Raw genomic sequence first — 19,129 nt, 5'->3', positions numbered from 1 at the left:
AATTGGCCCGTTTCCACGTGAATTATCCAGCAGATGCAACATTTGATCAAAAAATAACTCAAAATATTAGTTATTATTTCAATATCTTTTTGCTTTTCCGTAGTGGGTTGGTTCCATTAAGCATGTTCTTCCCCTCCCCACTCCCTCAGTGATCAGTACTCACCCACACAGGTTCTTCCAGTCCCATCCAGAGTCAGTCCCTCAGGGCAATCACACTTGAACGAGCCCTGCGTGTTCACACAGCGTCCGTTTGTGCACACACCGGGGAACACGTTACACTCGTTCACGTCTGGTGAGAAAAGAAACGTCACAAATGATCCATTTCTTCATTATTCATAAAACAATGTCATAGATGTGCTGAGAGGAATTTTGAGTGCCGACATGTAGAGATGAGAGGACTGAGAGAATTTGAATATCAGATCATAAGTTTGATCGAATATAGATCTGGATAACTATCTCAGGTGTCTACATTTGAATCAGCAACAATGGATGTATTCCATAGCCATATACTCTCGACAGAAGGGTAATTAGTCGGCAAAGAATCAATGTGGAATCATACAAGACACAAATTAGGGCTGTAGCTTGTTTTAGTAAAAGTTTGGGACAGTCGTGAATTAGTCATAGTGAAAATGTTAAAAGTCATGAACATGTTTTTTTGGTAACCATCTTTGGGGAGATGTATAATGGGTGGCTGATCCAACGTCACCTATTTTACACTAAATTACCCCTTTGTGTGAAGAATTTATTGATACCTGCCCTAAATATGCCGTTTACTAGTTTAAACCTATGTCCCCCAAGTTCTACTCCCACAGTTTAATTTAAAGTCATATTCTGGGTTAACTTTCTCTGTATTCTTAGCAATCTTACAGATCTCGACAAGATCACACCTCAGACACTTCCCAAACTGAACGACGTTAATGGTCACATTAGCTTTATATTAAAGGCGGTACAGCCCCCTCCCGTGTCAGCTAGTATCAGCTAATGTCTGTGAGAGTGCTGTTTTTGAACACACTGAGGGGTAGATCATGAAGCCAATGGAAACATAGAAACATAGAAAATAGGTGCAGGAGTAGGCCATTCGGTCCTTCGAGTCTGCACCACCATTCAATATGATCATGGCTGATCATGTAACTTCAGTACCCCATTCCTGCTTTCTCTCCATACCCCTTGATCCCTTTAGGCGTATGGGCCACATCTAACTCCCTTTTAATTATATCTAATGAACTGGCCTCAACAACTTTCTGTGGTAGAGAATTCCACAGGTTCACAATTCTCTGAGTGAAGAAGTTTCTCCTCATCTCGGTCCTAAATGGCTTACCCCTTGTCCTTAGACTGTGACCCCTGGTTCTGGACTTCCCCAACATCAGGAACATTCTTCCTGCATTTAACCTGTCCAATCCCATCAGAATTTTATATGTTTCCATGAGATCCCCTCTCATTCTTCTAAATTCTAGTGAATATAAGCCTAGTCGATCCAGTCTTTCCTCATATGTCAGTCCTGCCATCCCGGGAATAAGTCTGGTGAACCTTCTCTGCACTCCCTCAATAGCAAGAATGTCCTTCCTCAGATTAGGAGACCAAAACTGTACACAATATTAAAGGTGTGACCTCAAGAACAAGAATGGAGAACGATGTAAAACAGGCAACCGCTTTGCTATCACCCGTTTAAACTATCGCACAAAGTCAGTATCTATCCCTGTGTTTAATGTCATTGTTTGGGTCAGTTCTGGGTGATTTAACCCTGGTCACAGTTGCAATGATTGAACAGGTCGGAACTAACCTTCGCAAGTAACACCCTTCACCCTGGCGTAGCCTCTTGGACAGGTTGGATCTGCAAAAAGAAACATAAACAGCGGTTCACATATCCATCTCTCGGTGGTGGATCATCACCCCTCCTGTGCCTGTGACAGGCCAGTGTAACGGCACAGGTCGAAACACACAGGCCTGATCTCAACAAGACTCTATTCAAGGCTTCATTTCAGATGCTGTTAGATCGATTGGCAGAATGATCCGTACTAATTCTGGGGTTTCGTTTCAGCTGGTAAAATCCTTTTATTTTGAATGGAATGCTGACTGGATGATGTGTCCATGGAAACGCTCACCCAGTGTGCACTGGGGCAAATCAAACCCTCTGGTCAGGAACAAGCCAGAAAAAGCACATTTTTGTGAAATTTGGATGGAGTATTATTTGTGCAAAAATAGGAGACCATAACATGAGTAAATTATGATAGTTATGCTGAATTTCCAGCCATTGTAAAGTAATTATGTCTGGGATGAATATGCAGATTTAGTTGATTACAACACACGAGGAATAATTTTACCAAATTTGCACCCCTGGCATGAGCTTCATCTGCCGGAAATGCACGCTGGAAATTTGTTGGACAAGCCTCCCACGATTTTACGCCCATTAAAACTAACGGTTCTAATTTTGTGTAGGCCACTTGGACCAAAGTCCTTGGAACCAGGGGCATTGCTTCTCATGACATCAGCTTTGCCTCATTCTTCATTATTTTGACAGTACTTGGCCGCTGCCTTGAGCCCATCCCCAATCCTACTACCTCCCCTTGCCCATCTGCTGGAGGTAGATACCAGCCAATGCACATCAAACATGCATCCACAAACTAACACTTTAAACATGCAGGGCCAGTGTCTCTCCTTCATCCCTTCTCTCCAATGAACAGAAAACACGCCCATCGTCAGGTCTCTAGACACTTCCTGCAGGTCAATCACAAACTGGGTCAAGTGCCTAAACCCTGCTTACACGACAAATACTGAGTGAGTGCTTCACATAACACTCAGCACAAGCCTTTTCCTTAATGGCTTCCAATAAAACCAATGGGGAAGAAAGAAGCACTCAACAGCCGAATGATAAAACAGATACCTCTGTCTGGTTTTGCTCAGTGTGTGTGATGTTTAAGGTAAATGCCGTGTAACAGTCACAGCTTTGAGAAAGCATTGCTCCCCGCCCCCGCCCTCAGACAAAGTGAGTACCCAGCTCGCAGTGTTCACAGGGGCTGCCCCAGGCCGCTCCCAGGGTCGCACAGCACTCCGACTTCAGCGTAGCTCCATTGATATTCACTTCGCAGCGCCCGTCCTGGATGTTCAGCCAGCACGTCCCCTTCATACTGTCTGTTGGAAGAGAAGCAGAGAACGAGATCCGTCAGACCACCCATCACACTCTCCCCCACCCCCCACAACCCTCCCACCCCCGCCCCTCCCACAAGCCGTCCCCTTCATACTGTCTGTTGGAAGAGAAGCAGAGAACGAGATCCATCAGACCACCCATCATACTCTTCCCCCCACCCTCCCACCTCCCCCTCCCCCCGCAAGCCGTCCCCTTCATACTATCTGTTGGAAGAGAAGCAGAGAACGGGATCCGTCAGACCACCCATCACACTCTCCCCCCCCTCCCACCTCCGCCCCTCCCACAAGCCGTCCCCTTCATACTGTCTGTTGGAAGAGAAGCAGAGAACGAGATCCGTCAGACCACCCATCATACTCTTCCCCCCACCCTCCCACCTCCCCCTCCCCCCGCAAGCCGTCCCCTTCATACTATCTGTTGGAAGAGAAGCAGAGAACGGGATCCGTCAGACCACCCATCACACTCTCCCCCCCCCCCAACCCTCCCACCTCCGCCCCTCCCACAAGCCGTCCCCTTCATACTGTCTGTTGGAAGAGAAGCAGAGAACGAGATCCGTCAGACCACCCATCACACACTCCCCCCACTCCCCGCCGCCCCGCCCTGAGCTGTCGCCTCACCCCGCACACACTAGAGAACCTACAGACTCCGATCAGGCTCCCAGCCAGTGCCTGCCTCTGATAAAGCATGAAAAGGAAAAGATACCACAGAGAGTGCAGCAGTTTGAGAAACAGCATCACCCACTGGCACCAAACTAACTCCCGATGCGCCACGAGCAACTCTATTCCATTAATAAAACATACATTTCTGGCCAGATCCCATGATGGCCTGCAGCCTCGGTAACGCCCTGCAGCCTGAGTGACTCAGTAATGCCCCACAGACTCAGTGCCTTAGTCACTCATGGAAGAGCTGGCACCTGGGTCCAAATAGATTTTAAAAATCGTATTGTAGTCAGTAAAAGTTTTTAATGAATCAGATTTAACAATATTACTTCAGTTTTTTAAATTCCATGATCAGTGCCAGCACTCAGCAGCCCCCCTGTTGCCATTCTGAGCACCTGGAGCAATAGTCTGCCTTCTAGCTGCTGGTTGGAAGCTGCGCTCTCTGCCCATCACACTCTGTCTCAAAGTTTACATACAGGAATATAGTAATAGGAAATAACAATCCAAAACCTCATCAAACTCGCAGTCATTGGATGGGACCGAAGTATTAGAAGTTAGAACGCAGACAAAATACAAAGGGCTAGAAATGCAACTCATTTGTGCCTCCCGATCCCAGGCCCAGGCCCAAAATTCCCCCTGCAGCAGCGCCAGCCGGAAACACCGGCAGCTGCAGGAGGCTGTCCTTTGGGCAGCACTTGGGCGGGCGGGGGCCTTGACTAATTTCGGCCCCTTAGACATTTATAGCACGGAAGGAGGCCATTTTGGCGCATTGTGTCCGTGCCGGCTGACAAAGAGTTATCCAGCCTAATCCCACTTTCCAGCTTTTGGTCCGTAGCCCTGCAGGTTACGGCACTTCAAGTGCATATTCATAGAAACATAGAAACATTGACAATAGGTGCAGGAGTAGGCCATTCGGCCCTTCGAGCCTGCACCACCATTAAGATCATGGCTGATCATTCACCTCAGTACCCCTTTCCTGCTTTCTCTCCATACCCCTTGATCCCTTTGGCCATAAGGGCCATATCTAACTCCCTCTTGAATATATCCAATGAACTGGCATCAACAACTCTCTGCGGTAGAGAATTCCACAGGTTAACAACTCTGAGTGAAGAAGTTTCTTCTCATCTCAGTCCTAAATGGCTTACCCCTTATCCTTACACTGTGTCCCCTGGTTCTGGACTTCCCCAACATCGGGAACATTCTTCCCGCATCTAACCTGTCCAGTCCTGTCAGAATTTTATATGTTTCTATGAGATCCCCTCTCATCCTTCTAAACTCCAGTAAATACAGGCCCAGTCGATCCAGTCTCTTTCAAGTTCTTTTTAAATGTGGTGAGGGTCAGTGAGTTCCAGACCCGCACCACCCTCTTGGTAAAGAAATTTCCCCTCAAATCCCCTCTAAACCTCCTACCAATTACTTTAAATCTATGCCCACTGATTGTTGACTGCTGAGGGAGAAGGGGAGTGATGTCCGTGTCAAGCTGATGTCATCACCGCCGCTCTCCCACCCCAATCTCGACCCGCTCCCGCCCCACTCCTGCCCTGATCCCGCCCCGCTCCCACCTCCAACAGTGCCCCAAGGTGGTGTGAGTTAAAATACCGAATTTTCTGGCCTTTCCCTTCTACTCCAGCCGGGCGGTAAATTTCCAGTGAAATCGAAGTGCCCTGAGCAATTCCTCACTTCGGGCACTTTCGACCCCTATATCTCCAGTCTGTGCTGGGTTCACTGCAGCTACAACTGGCCCCAGCATTTCCCGGGTCAGGAAGGGGGGTTAAAAAAAAATCAGCCCCTGATCGGCAGGCAGTGTTGGAATGTGTGTGTGGCCAATGTGTGTCACATGAAGACAGGATCGGACTGCACCGCCCTCCACCGCCTGAGCTCACCCACTGGGTGAGGTACAGGAAGTGAGCTGGATCCCATGGAACCCTCACCCCGCCAAATGTCAGGAGAGAAAACTGGCCCGACGGGTGGGCTCCACGCCAGTGCCCGGTGCCACAGGCCGGGATGGACACAGATTCCAGTCAGGCTCTGCCAAACTCCCAGTCTGAGCCATGTGGGTATGGGTTTGGAAATTGAAGGGCAGGGCCACCCTGCTTCTTTATAGCAGCCAGCTACCAGGGGTCCTGGGAGCAGCCTGGGAGTGGGCCACTCGAAGGCATCAGGCCAGCCAGATGGAGGGATACAATTACAGAGGCGGCTCCCAAAATATTTAATGAATAAAACATGGTTCAGTCCATAACACAGCTTTTCTTGGCTCAAGCAAATAGTTTGTTTAATCGCTGACAGAGAAGGGACCTGCGGTTACTCACTGATCCCTCGGCTGCCGTTTCCCTGATGGAACACTGGCGCTGGGTAATAGTGGGTAACAGTGGGTGATATCAGAGAGATCCCTCAGGTTGTAGTGCATGCTGCAATGGTAACACATCACTTACCAATACAGATGGTTCCCGTTGGATCCAGTTTGCTGCCCAGTGAACATTCGCAGATGAACGAGCCAGCCAAGTTTCTGCAGTAACCATTCACACACGGGCTGGATTCACACTCGTTCACATCTGGAAACACAGAGGCAGGATTAGTCACACTCACTGACACCTGGAGATACAGAGCTCGGAGAATTCACACTCTGACATCTGGAATTACAGAGCTCAAAGCATTCATACGCTGACATCTGGAATTGCAGAGATCGGAGAATTCACACTCACTGACACCTGGAGATACAGAGCTCAGAGAATTCACACTCACTGACACCTGGAGATACAGAGCTCGGAGAATTCACACTCTGATATCTGGAACTATAGAGCTCAAAGAATTCACACTCACTGACATCTGGAATTACAGAGCTCAGAGAATTCACACTCACTGACACCTGGAGATACAGAGCTCGGAGAATTCACACTCTGATATCTGGAACTATAGAGCTCAAAGAATTCACACTCACTGACATCTGGAATTACAGAGCTCAGAGAATTCACACTCACTGACACCTGGAGATACAGAGCTCGGAGAATTCACACTCTGATATCTGGAACTATAGAGCTCAGAGAATTCACACTCACTGACATCTGGAGATACAGAGCCAGGATTATTTTGACGGGATAGTGTGTACATACTGCACTCTGCCATCAATGGGCCTCCTTAGACCTCTAATAATACAGCTCCTCCCCCACTCCATGTGACTCGGTTCAGTCCAGCACATCCACCCAGAAAGAACCTATGGCTTTATGAGCCTGTAGCTCTCCCGGGAATGGGCATGGGGGAGGCTAGCTAGCCTTTGAGAGGTTGGCGCCAGTAGCTGCCATGTCCCTGGGATATGTGGGCAAGTGGTTAGTTTGTGGGGTATGACTGCTCCAGTGAGGACCTTTGGGACGTATAAAAATCTCCGTTTTCCAATCTCCCCTCACTGGGATGCTCTTCTCAGTGGAACACAGTGATGAATCCACGATCTCCACTGTGGAATCAGAATTGCCAGCTTTCTGGTGAATTAATATTGCCCAGCAGCTCATTCTGCTCCTGCAATGTCACATCTGAATTCTCACCTTCACAGGTTTCAGTATCGGGTTTGAAGATGTAGCCCGTGGGGCAGGTACATGTGTAGCTGCCCGGTGTGTTACGGCACAGTCCGTTGTCACATAGCAGCATGTTGACAGAGCACTCGTCGATATCTGGGGAAAGAAGTATTTTTTTGTAACAGCTCTTTCTGGAAAACATCGGAAACCATGTGGCACACATTACTCGAGCAAATGTCTAACTGTCGTTAGTGTGCCTGAGGCTGACAAATCTCGGAGAAATACCAAGGTTCAGGACCTTCCAGTACCCCCTCACACACCTCCCGCTTATTCACCATTCCCTCACCTATCTACTCACCATCTCTCATCTCCACCCTCGCTCACCCTGTTCACACTTTCTTCCCCAACACTCTGGCCTGTGTAATTGCATAAACAAGAACATGTGACTCTGGTATATTGTGAGAGAGGACCAGTTGGGTCCAGAGCTGAGAAAGTTTATGAGGCTGCTGATAGAAAGCGGGTACTCTGCTGATGTCAATAACTTTGATGGGTAGAGGAGGAAATTTACACGCTATCATGGAGGGAGAAATAACTGAAATGTGCTCGTCACATTTTAAAATTTTTTACGCAAGATATTTTCTCGGATTCAGAGTTACCAGCCACTCTCATAAGCGGACCTCATGGCCCCTATGCTCCGGAGTGTACCCTTTTCTGCCTAATAGAGGGGGAAACAACAGTGATACCCAGGAATTGCAAGACAGAATCGTTACTCTGTATAACATCTACTGGAATGTAACACATGCCACTATGTGATTTTCCCCTCCTGGACAAGTGGACTGAAGATATACTCTTCCCCAACCGAGACACAGGCTATAACACAGTGAAATATACCTTTCTATACCCTCCTTGATTCATAAAATAAAGGACACACGACATGCTTTCAGAGAGCGGAATATTATTATATATATGATGAAATGATTCACAGTGGATCAGGATGCTTCTTGCTGTTCCACAGGAGAGTATTTTAAATCAGATTCTGTCTTCCAACCCGTAGTAATGAGGTCCCACACTCACCGACGCAATTCTTGCCACTGACGTCTGACTCGTAGCCAATATTACAGATGCAGCGGTAACTGCCACGCAGATTCTCACAAATCCCGTTGGCGCAGATATCGGGATCGAGAGCACACTCGTTGATATCTGAGGGCAAAACAAAATGCATTCAAACCAATCCTCGATTTGCCTTCCCGACTGATTTTCAGAAGACATTATCGGGAAAACCATTAACTGTCCTTCAGCATTTGCTTACCAGGTTTGCAGTGACTCAGTAAGACACATGCATCCCTTATCACACAGGATAACAGCCCAACCCTGTAGTTTTGAGCTCACATTCGGTCTATTTTTCAGTGAGGTTGTGAAACAGTCGGCTCGGTCAGTGAGAATGTGAATCAGTCGGCTCAGTCAGTGAGAATGTGAATCAGTCGTCTCGGTCAGTGAGACTGTGAGTCAGTAGGCTCAGTCAGTGAGACTGTGAGTCAGTCGGCTCGGTCAGTGAGACTGTGAGTCAGTCGGCTCGCAAAGTGAGACTGTGAGTCACTCGGCTCGCAAAGTGAGACTGTGAGTCAGTCGGCTCGCAAAGTGAGACTGTGAGTCGGTTGGCTCAGTCAGTGAGACTGTGAGTCAGTCGGCTCGGTCAGTCAGACTGTGAGTCAGTCGGCTCGGTCACTGAGACTGTGAGTCAGTCGGCTCGGTCACTAAGACTGTGAGTCTGTCAGCTCGGTCAGTGAGACTGTGAGTCAGTCGGCTCGGTCAGTGAGACTGTGAATCAGTCAGCTCGGTCAGTGAGGCTGTGAGTCAGTCGGCTCGGTCAGTGAGCCTGTGAGTCAGTCGGCTCGGTCACTGAGACTGTGAGTCAGTCAGCTCCGTCAGTGAGACTGTGAGTCAGTCGGCTCGGTCTGTGAGATTGTGAATCAGTCAGCTCGGTCAGTGAGGCTGTGAGTCAGTCGGCTCGGTCAGTGAGGCTGAATCAGTCGGCTTGGTCAGTGAGACTGTCAATCAGTTGGCTCGGTCAGTGAGACTGTGAGTCAGTTGGTTCGGTCAGTGAGACTGTGAATCAGTCGGCTCAGTCAGTGAGACTGTGAATCAGTCGGCTCGGTCAGTGAGTCTGTTGGCTCGGTCAATGAGACTGAATCAGTCGGCTCGGTCAGTGAGACTGTGAGTCTGTCGGCTCGGTCAGTGAGACTGTGAGTCTGTCGGTTCGGTCAGTGAGATTGTGAGACTATCGGTTCGGTCAGTGAGAATGTGAGTCAGTTGGCTTGGTCAGTGACACTGAATCAGTCGGCTCGGTCAGTGAGACGGTGAGTCAGTCGGCTCGGTCAGTGAGACTGTGAATCAGTCGGCTCGGTCAGTGAGACTGTGAGTCAGTCGGCTCGGTCAGTGAGACTGTGAGTCAGTCGGCTCGGTCACTGTGACTGTGAGTCAGTCGGCTCCGTCAGTGAGACTGTGAGTCAGTCGGCTCGGTCTGTGAGATTGTGAATCAGTCAGCTCGGTCAGTGAGGCTGTGAGTCAGTCGGCTCACAAAGTGAGACTGTGAGTCAGTCGGCTCGCAAAGAGAGACTGTGAGTCAGTCGGCTCGGTCAGTGAGACTAAGTCAGTCGGCTCGGTCAGTGAGACTGTGAGTCTGTCGGCTCGGTCAGTGAGATTGTGAGTCTGTCGGCTTGGTCAGTGAGGCTGTGAATCAGTCGGCTCGGTCAGTGAGACTGTGAATCAGTCGGCTCGGTCAGTGAGACTGTGAGTCAGTCGGCTCGGTCACTGTGACTGTGAGTCAGTCGGCTCCGGCAGTGAGACTGTGAGTCAGTCGGCTCCTTCAGTGAGACTGTGAGTCAGTCGGCTCGGTCTGTGAGATTGTGAATCAGTCAGCTCGGTCAGTGAGTCTGTGAGTCAGTCGGCTCGCAAAGTGAGACTGTGAGTCAGTCGGCTCGCAAAGTGAGACTGTGAGTCAGTCGGCTCGGTCAGTGAGACTGTGAGTCAGTCGGCTCGGTCAGTGAGGCTGTGAGTCAGTCGGCTCGGTCAGTGAGGCTGTGAGTCAGTCGGCTCGGTCAGTGAGACTGTGAGTCAGTCAGCTCGCAAAGTGAGACTGTGAGTGAGTTGGCTCACAAAGTGAGACTGTGAGTCAGTCAGCTCGCAAAGTGAGACTGTGAGTGAGTTGGCTCGCAAAGTGAGACTGTGAGTCAGTCAGCTCGCAAAGTGAGACTGTGAGTCAGTCGGCCCGGTCAGTGAGACGGTGAGTCAGTAGGCTCGATCAGTGAGACGGTGAGTCAGTCAGCTCGGTCAGTGAGACTGAGTCAGTCGGCTCGGTCAGTGAGACTGTGAATCAGTCGGCTCGGTCAGTGAGACTGTGAGTCAGTCGGTTCGGTCAGTGAGACTGTGAGTCAGTCGGCTTGGTCAGTGAGACTGTGAGTCAGTCGGCTCGGTCAGTGAGACTGTGAATCAGTCGGCTCGGTCAGTGAGACTGTGAGTCAGTCAACTCGGTCAGTGAGACTGTGAGTCTGTAGGCTCGGTCAGTGAGACTGTGCGTCTGTCGGCTCGGTCAGTGAGGCTGTGAATCAGTTGGCTCGGTCAGAGAGACTGTGTAGCAGTCGTCTTGATCAGTGAGACTGTGAGTTTGTAGGCTCGGTCAGTGAGACTGTGTGTCAGTCGGCTCGGTCAGTGAGACGGTGAGTCAGTCGGCTCGGTCAGTGAGACGGTGAGTCAGTCGGCTCGGTCAGTGAGACGGTGAGTCAGTCGGCTCGGTCAGTGAGACAGTGAGTCAGTCGGCTCGGTCAGTGAGACGGTGAGTCAGTCGGCTCGGTCAGTGAGACTGTGAATCAGTCGGCTCGGTCAGTGAGACTGTGAGTCAGTCGGCTCGGTCGGTGTGACTATGAGTCAGTCGGCTCGGTCAGTGAGACTGTGAATCAGTAGGCTCGGTCAGTGAGACTGTGTGTCAGTCGGCTCGCAAAGTGAGACTGTGAGTCAGTCGGCTCGCAAAGTGAGACTGTGAGTCAGTCGGCTCGGTCAGTGAGACTGTGAGTCATTCGGCTCGGTCAGTGAGTCTGTGAGTCAGTTGGCTCGGTCAGTGAGGCTGAATCAGTCGGCTTGGTCAGTGAGACTGAATCAGTCGGCTTGGTCAGTGAGACTGTCAATCAGTTGGCTCGGTCAGTGAGACTGTGAGTCAGTCGGCTCGGTCAGTGGGACTGTGAATCAGTCGGCTCGGTCAGTGAGTCTGTGAGTCTGTCGGCTCGGTCAATGAGACTGAATCAGTCGGCTCTGTCAGTGAAACTGTGAGTCTGTCGGCTCAGTCAGTGAGACTGTGAGTCTGTCGGCTCGGTCAGTGAGATGAATCAGTCGGCTCGGTCAGTGAGACGGTGAGTCAGTTGGCTCGGTCAGTGAGACTGTGAGTCAGTCGGTTCGGTCAGTGAGACTGTGAGTCTGTCGGCTCGGTCAGTGAGACTGTGTGTCAGTCGGCTCGGTCTGTGAGATTGTGTATCAGTCGGCTCGGTCAGTGAGACGGTGAGTCAGTCGGCTCGGTCAGTGAGACGGTGAATCAGTCGGCTCGGTCAGTGAGACGGTGAGTCAGTCGGCTCGGTCAGTGAGACGGTGAGTCAGTCGGCTCGGTCAGTGAGACGGTGAGTCAGTCGGCTCGGTCAGTGAGACTGTGAATCAGTCGGCTCGGTCAGTGAGACTGTGAATCAGTCGGCTCGGTCAGTGTGACAGTGAGTCAGTTGGCTCGGTCAGTGAGACTGTGAATCAGTAGGCTCGGTCAGTGAGAAGGTGAGTCAGTCGGCTCGCAAAGTGAGACTGTGAGTCAGTCGGCTCGCAAAGTGAGACTGTGAGTCAGTCGGCTCGGTCAGTGAGACTGTGAGTCAGTCGGCTCGGTCAGTGAGACTGTGAGTCAGTCGGCTCGGTCAGTGAGACTGTGAGTCAGTTGGCTCGGTCAGTGAGGCTGAATCAGTCGGTTTGGTCAGTGAGACTGAATCAGTCGGCTTGGTCAGTGAGACTGTCAATCAGTTGGCTTGGTCAGTGAGACTGTGAGTCAGTCGGTTCGGTCAGTGAGACTGTGAGTCTGTCAGCTCGGTCAGTGAGACTGTGTGTCAGTAGGCTCGGTCTGTGAGATTGTGAATCAGTCAGCTCGGTCAGTGAGGCTGTGAGTCAGTCGGCTCGCAAAGTGAGACTGTGAGTCAGTCGGCTCGTTCAGTGAGACTGTGAGTCAGTTGGCTCGCAAAGTGAGACTGTGAGTCGGCTGGCTCAGTCAGTGAGACTGTGAGTCAGTCGGCTCGGTCAGTGAGACTGTGAGTCAGTCGGTTCGGTCAGTGAGACTGTGAGTCAGTCGGCTCGGTCAGTGAGACTGAATCAGTCGGCTCGGTCAGTGAGACTAAATCAGTCAGCTCGGTCAGTGAGACTGTGCGTCAGTAGGCTCGGTCAGTGAGACTGTGAATCAGTCCGCTCGGTCAGTGAGACTGTGAATCAGTCGTCTCGGTCAGTGAGACTGTGAGTCAGTCAGTTCGGTCAGTGAGACTGTGAATCAGTCGGCTCGGTCAGTGAGATTGTGAATCAGTCGGCTCGGTCAGTGAGACTGTGTATCAGTCGTCTTTGTCAGTGAGACTGCGAGTCTGTAGGCTCGGTCAGCGAGACTGTGTGTCAGTCGGCTCGGTCAGTGAGACGGTGAGTCAGTCGGCTCGGTCAGTGAGACTGTGTATCAGTCGGCTTGGTCAGTGAGACGGTGAGTCAGTCGGCTCGGTCAGTGAGACGGTGAGTCAGTCGGCTCGGTCAGTGAGAATGTGAGTCAGTCGGCTCGGTCAGTGAGACTGTGAATCAGTCGGCTCGGTCAGTGAGACTGTGAGTCAGTCGGCTCGGTCAGTGTGACTATGAGTCAGTCGGCTCGGTCAGTGAGACTGTGAATCAGTCGGCTCAGTCAGTGAGACTGTGTATCAGTCATCTTGGTCAGTGAGACTGTGAGTCTATAGGCTCGGTCAGTGAGACTGTGTGTCAGTCGGCTCGGTCAGTGAGACGGTGAGTCAGTCGGCTCGGTCAGTGAGACGGTGAGTCAGTCGGCTCGGTCAGTGAGACTGTGTGTCAGTCGGCTCGGTCAGTGAGACGGTGAGTCAGTCGGCTCGGTCAGTGAGACTGTGAATCAGTCGGCTCGGTCAGTGAGACTGTGAGTCAGTCGGCTCGGTCAGTGTGACGGTGAGTCAGTCGGCTCGGTCAGTGAGACTGTGAATCAGTCGGCTCGGTCAGTGAGACTGTGAGTCAGTCGGTTCGGTCAGTGAGACTGTGAGTCAGTCGGCTTGGTCAGTGAGACTGTGAGTCAGTCGGCTCGGTCAGTGAGACTGTGAATCAGTCGGCTCGGTCAGTGAGACTGTGAGTCAGTCAACTCGGTCAGTGAGACTGTGAGTCTGTAGGCTCGGTCAGTGAGACTGTGCGTCTGTCGGCTCGGTCAGTGAGGCTGTGAATCAGTTGGCTCGGTCAGAGAGACTGTGTAGCAGTCGTCTTGATCAGTGAGACTGTGAGTTTGTAGGCTCGGTCAGTGAGACTGTGTGTCAGTCGGCTCGGTCAGTGAGACGGTGAGTCAGTCGGCTCGGTCAGTGAGACGGTGAGTCAGTCGGCTCGGTCAGTGAGACGGTGAGTCAGTCGGCTCGGTCAGTGAGACGGTGAGTCAGTCGGCTCGGTCAGTGAGACTGTGAATCAGTCGGCTCGGTCAGTGAGACTGTGAGTCAGTCGGCTCGGTCGGTGTGACTATGAGTCAGTCGGCTCGGTCAGTGAGACTGTGAATCAGTAGGCTCGGTCAGTGAGACTGTGTGTCAGTCGGCTCGCAAAGTGAGACTGTGAGTCAGTCGGCTCGCAAAGTGAGACTGTGAGTCAGTCGGCTCGGTCAGTGAGACTGTGAGTCATTCGGCTCGGTCAGTGAGTCTGTGAGTCAGTTGGCTCGGTCAGTGAGGCTGAATCAGTCGGCTTGGTCAGTGAGACTGAATCAGTCGGCTTGGTCAGTGAGACTGTCAATCAGTTGGCTCGGTCAGTGAGACTGTGAGTCAGTCGGCTCGGTCAGTGGGACTGTGAATCAGTCGGCTCGGTCAGTGAGTCTGTGAGTCTGTCGGCTCGGTCAATGAGACTGAATCAGTCGGCTCTGTCAGTGAAACTGTGAGTCTGTCGGCTCAGTCAGTGAGACTGTGAGTCTGTCGGCTCGGTCAGTGAGATGAATCAGTCGGCTCGGTCAGTGAGACGGTGAGTCAGTTGGCTCGGTCAGTGAGACTGTGAGTCAGTCGGTTCGGTCAGTGAGACTGTGAGTCTGTCGGCTCGGTCAGTGAGACTGTGTGTCAGTCGGCTCGGTCTGTGAGATTGTGTATCAGTCGGCTCGGTCAGTGAGACGGTGAGTCAGTCGGCTCGGTCAGTGAGACGGTGAATCAGTCGGCTCGGTCAGTGAGACGGTGAGTCAGTCGGCTCGGTCAGTGAGACGGTGAGTCAGTCGGCTCGGTCAGTGAGACGGTGAGTCAGTCGGCTCGGTCAGTGAGACTGTGAATCAGTCGGCTCGGTCAGTGAGACTGTGAATCAGTCGGCTCGGTCAGTGTGACAGTGAGTCAGTTGGCTCGGTCAGTGAGACTGTGAATCAGTAGGCTCGGTCAGTGAGAAGGTGAGTCAGTCGGCTCGCAAAGTGAGACTGTGAGTCAGTCGGCTCGCAAAGTGAGACTGTGAGTCAGTCGGCTCGGTCAGTGAGACTGTGAGTCAGTCGGCTCGGTCAGTGAGACTGTGAGTCAGTCGGCTCGGTCAGTGAGACTGTGAGTCAGTTGGCTCGGTCAGTGAGGCTGAATCAGTCGGTTTGGTCAGTGAGACTGAATCAGTCGGCTTGGTCAGTGAGACTGTCAATCAGTTGGCTTGGTCAGTGAGACTGTGAGTCAGTCGGTTCGGTCAGTGAGACTGTGAGTCTGTCAGCTCGGTCAGTGAGACTGTGTGTCAGTAGGCTCGGTCTGTGAGATTGTGAATCAGTCAGCTCGGTCAGTGAGGCTGTGAGTCAGTCGGCTCGCAAAGTGAGACTGTGAGTCAGTCGGCTCGTTCAGTGAGACTGTGAGTCAGTTGGCTCGCAAAGTGAGACTGTGAGTCGGCTGGCTCAGTCAGTGAGACTGTGAGTCAGTCGGCTCGGTCAGTGAGACTGTGAGTCAGTCGGTTCGGTCAGTGAGACTGTGAGTCAGTCGGCTCGGTCAGTGAGACTGAATCAGTCGGCTCGGTCAGTGAGACTAAATCAGTCAGCTCGGTCAGTGAGACTGTGCGTCAGTAGGCTCGGTCAGTGAGACTGTGAATCAGTCCGCTCGGTCAGTGAGACTGTGAATCAGTCGTCTCGGTCAGTGAGACTGTGAGTCAGTCAGTTCGGTCAGTGAGACTGTGAATCAGTCGGCTCGGTCAGTGAGATTGTGAATCAGTCGGCTCGGTCAGTGAGACTGTGTATCAGTCGTCTTTGTCAGTGAGACTGCGAGTCTGTAGGCTCGGTCAGCGAGACTGTGTGTCAGTCGGCTCGGTCAGTGAGACGGTGAGTCAGTCGGCTCGTTCAGTGAGACTGTGTATCAGTCGGCTTGGTCAGTGAGACGGTGAGTCAGTCGGCTCGGTCAGTGAGACGGTGAGTCAGTCGGCTCGGTCAGTGAGAATGTGAGTCAGTCGGCTCGGTCAGTGAGACTGTGAATCAGTCGGCTCGGTCAGTGAGACTGTGAGTCAGTCGGCTCGGTCAGTGTGACTATGAGTCAGTCGGCTCGGTCAGTGAGACTGTGAATCAGTCGGCTCAGTCAGTGAGACTGTGTATCAGTCATCTTGGTCAGTGAGACTGTGAGTCTATAGGCTCGGTCAGTGAGACTGTGTGTCAGTCGGCTCGGTCAGTGAGACGGTGAGTCAGTCGGCTCGGTCAGTGAGACGGTGAGTCAGTCGGCTCGGTCAGTGAGACTGTGAGTCAGTCGGCTCGGTCAGTGAGACTGTGAGTCAGTCGGCTTGGTTAGTGAGACTGTGAGTCAGTCGGCTCGGTCAGTGAGACTGTGTGTCAGTCGGCTCGGTCAGTGAGACGGTGAGTCAGTCGGCTCGGTCAGTGAGACTGTGAATCAGTCGGCTCGGTCAGTGAGACTGTGAGTCAGTCGGCTCGGTCAGTGTGACAGTGAGTCAGTCGGCTCGGTCAGTGAGACTGTGAATCAGTAGGCTCGGTCAGTGAGAAGGTGAGTCAGTCGGCTCGCAAAGTGAGACTGTGAGTCAGTCGGCTCGCAAAGTGAGACTGTGAGTCAGTCGGCTCGGTCAGTGAGACTGTGAGTCAGTCGGCTCGGTCAGTGAGACTGTGAGTCAGTCGGCTCGGTCAGTGAGACTGTGAGTCAGTTGGCTCGGTCAGTGAGGCTGAATCAGTCGGTTTGGTCAGTGAGACTGAATCAGTCGGCTTGGTCAGTGAGACTGTCAATCAGTTGGCTTGGTCAGTGAGACTGTGAGTCAGTCGGTTCGGTCAGTGAGACTGTGAGTCTGTCAGCTCGGTCAGTGAGACTGTGTGTCAGTAGGCTCGGTCTGTGAGATTGTGAATCAGTCAGCTCGGTCAGTGAGGCTGTGAGTCAGTCGGCTCGCAAAGTGAGACTGTGAGTCAGTCGGCTCGTTCAGTGAGACTGTGAGTCAGTCGGCTCGCAAAGTGAGACTGTGAGTCGGCTGGCTCAGTCAGTGAGACTGTGAGTCAGTCGGCTCGGTCAGTGAGACTGTGAGTCAGTCGGTTCGGTCGGTGAGACTGTGAGTCAGTCGGCTCGGTCAGTGAGACTGAATCAGTCGGCTCGGTCAGTGAGACTAAATCAGTCAGCTCGGTCAGTGAGACTGTGTGTCAGTAGGCTCGGTCAGTGAGACTGTGAATCAGTCCGCTCGGTCAGTGAGACTGTGAATCAGTCGTCTCGGTCAGTGAGACTGTGAGTCAGTCAGTTCGGTCAGTGAGACTGTGAATCAGTCGGCTCGGTCAGTGAGATTGTGAATCAGTCGGCTCGGTCAGTGAGACTGTGTATCAGTCGTCTTTGTCAGTGAGACTGCGAGTCTGTAGGCTCGGTCAGCGAGACTGTGTGTTAGTCGGCTCGGTCAGTGAGACGGTGAGTCAGTCGGCTCGGTCAGTGAGACTGTGTATCAGTCGGCTTGGTCAGTGAGACGGTGAGTCAGTCGGCTCGGTCAGTGAGACGGTGAGTCAGTCGGCTCGGTCAGTGAGAATGTGAGTCAGTCGGCTCGGTCAGTGAGACTGTGAGTCAGTCGGCTCGGTCAGTGTGACTATGAGTCAGTCGGCTCGGTCAGTGAGACTGTGAATCAGTCGGCTCAGTCAGTGAGACTGTGTATCAGTCATCTTGGTCAGTGAGACTGTGAGTCTATAGGCTCGGTCAGTGAGACTGTGTGTCAGTCGGCTCGGTCTGTGAGACGGTGAGTCAGTCGGCTCGGTCAGTGAGACGGTGAGTCAGTCGGCTCGGTCAGTGAGACTGTGAGTCAGTCGGCTCGGTCAGTGAGACTGTGAGTCAGTCGGCTTGGTCAGTGAGACTGTGAGTCAGTCGGCTCGGTCAGTGAGACTGTGTGTCAGTCGGCTCGGTCAGTGAGGCTGTGAATCAGTCGGCTCGGTCAGAGATACTGTGTATCAGTCGTCTTGGTCAGTGAGACTGTGAGTCTGTCGGCTCGGTCAGTGAGACTGTGTATCAGTCGGCTCGGTCATTAAGACGGTGAGTCAGTCGGCTCGGTCAGTGAGACTGTGAATCAGTCGGCTCGGTCAGTGAGACGGTGAGTCAGTCGGCTCGGTCAGTGAGACAGTGAGTCAGTCGGCTCGGTCAGTGAGAATGTGAGTCAGTCGTCTCGCAAAGTGAGACTGTGAGTCAGTCGGCTCGCAAAGTGAGACTGTGAGTCAGTCGGCTCGGTCAGTGAGACTGTGAGTCATTCGGCTCGGTCAGTGAGTCTGTGAGTCAGTTGGCTCGGTCAGTGAGGCTGAATCAGTCGGCTTGGTCAGTGAGACTGAATCAGTCGGCTCGGTCAATGAGACTGAATCAGTCGGCTTTGTCAGTGAGACTGTGAGTCTGTCGGCTCAGTCAGTGAGACTGTGAGTCTGTCGGCTCGGTCAGTGAGATGAATCAGTCGGCTCGGTCAGTGAGACGGTGAGTCAGTCGGCTCGGTCAGTGAGACTGTGAATCAGTCGGCTCGGTCAGTGAGACGGTGAGTCAGTCGGCTCGGTCAGTGAGACGGTGAGTCAGTCGGCTCGGTCAGTGAGACGGTGAGTCAGTCGGCTCGCAAAGTGAGACTGTGAGTCAGTCGGCTCGCAAAGTGAGACTGTGAGTCAGTCGGCTCGCAAAGTGAGACTGTGAGTCAGTCGGCTCGGTCAGTGTGACTATGAGTCAGTCGGCTCGGTCAGTGAGACTTTGAATCAGTAGGCTCGGTCAGTGAGACTGTGAGTCAGTCGGCTCGGTCAGTGAGACGGTGAGTCAGTCGGCTCGCAAAGTGAGACTGTGTGTCAGTCGGCTCGCAAAGTGAGACTGTGAGTCAGTCGGCTCGCAAAGTGAGAGTGTGAGTCAGTCGGCTCAGTCAGTGAGACTGTGAGTCATTCGGCTCGGTCAGTGAGTCTGTGAGTCAGTTGGCTCGGTCAGTGAGGCTGAATCAGTCGGCTCGGTCAGTGAGACTGTGAGTCAGTCGGCTCGCAAAGTGAGACTGTGAGTCAGTCGGCTCGCAAAGTGAGACTGTGAGTCAGTCGGCTCGGTCAGTGTGACTATGAGTCAGTCGGCTCGGTCAGTGAGACTGTGAATCAGTAGGCTCGGTCAGTGTGACTATGAGTCAGT

General features: G+C 52.2%; 1 protein-coding gene across 1 annotated transcript in view; it reads right to left on the bottom strand.

The window, feature by feature from the left end:
* Positions 1-19,129, bottom strand: part of fbn2b (fibrillin 2b) — a 563,973-nt gene that overhangs the window by 220,917 nt on the left and 323,927 nt on the right. Inside the window, exons 19-24 of the mRNA XM_070859858.1 lie at positions 8,382-8,507; positions 7,338-7,463; positions 6,234-6,353; positions 2,992-3,129; positions 1,781-1,831; positions 164-289 (exon numbers count right to left, since the gene is read on the bottom strand). Coding sequence (XP_070715959.1) covers positions 164-289; positions 1,781-1,831; positions 2,992-3,129; positions 6,234-6,353; positions 7,338-7,463; positions 8,382-8,507 — 687 coding nt within the window. The remainder of the gene's footprint in view (positions 1-163; positions 290-1,780; positions 1,832-2,991; positions 3,130-6,233; positions 6,354-7,337; positions 7,464-8,381; positions 8,508-19,129) is intronic.

This window comes from Pristiophorus japonicus, chromosome 18, assembly GCF_044704955.1.
Source record: "Pristiophorus japonicus isolate sPriJap1 chromosome 18, sPriJap1.hap1, whole genome shotgun sequence".
NCBI classification, from domain to species: Eukaryota; Metazoa; Chordata; class Chondrichthyes; family Pristiophoridae; genus Pristiophorus; species Pristiophorus japonicus.
Note: the sequence above shows the minus strand (reverse complement) of the source record. Positions and strands in the feature narration are given on the sequence as shown.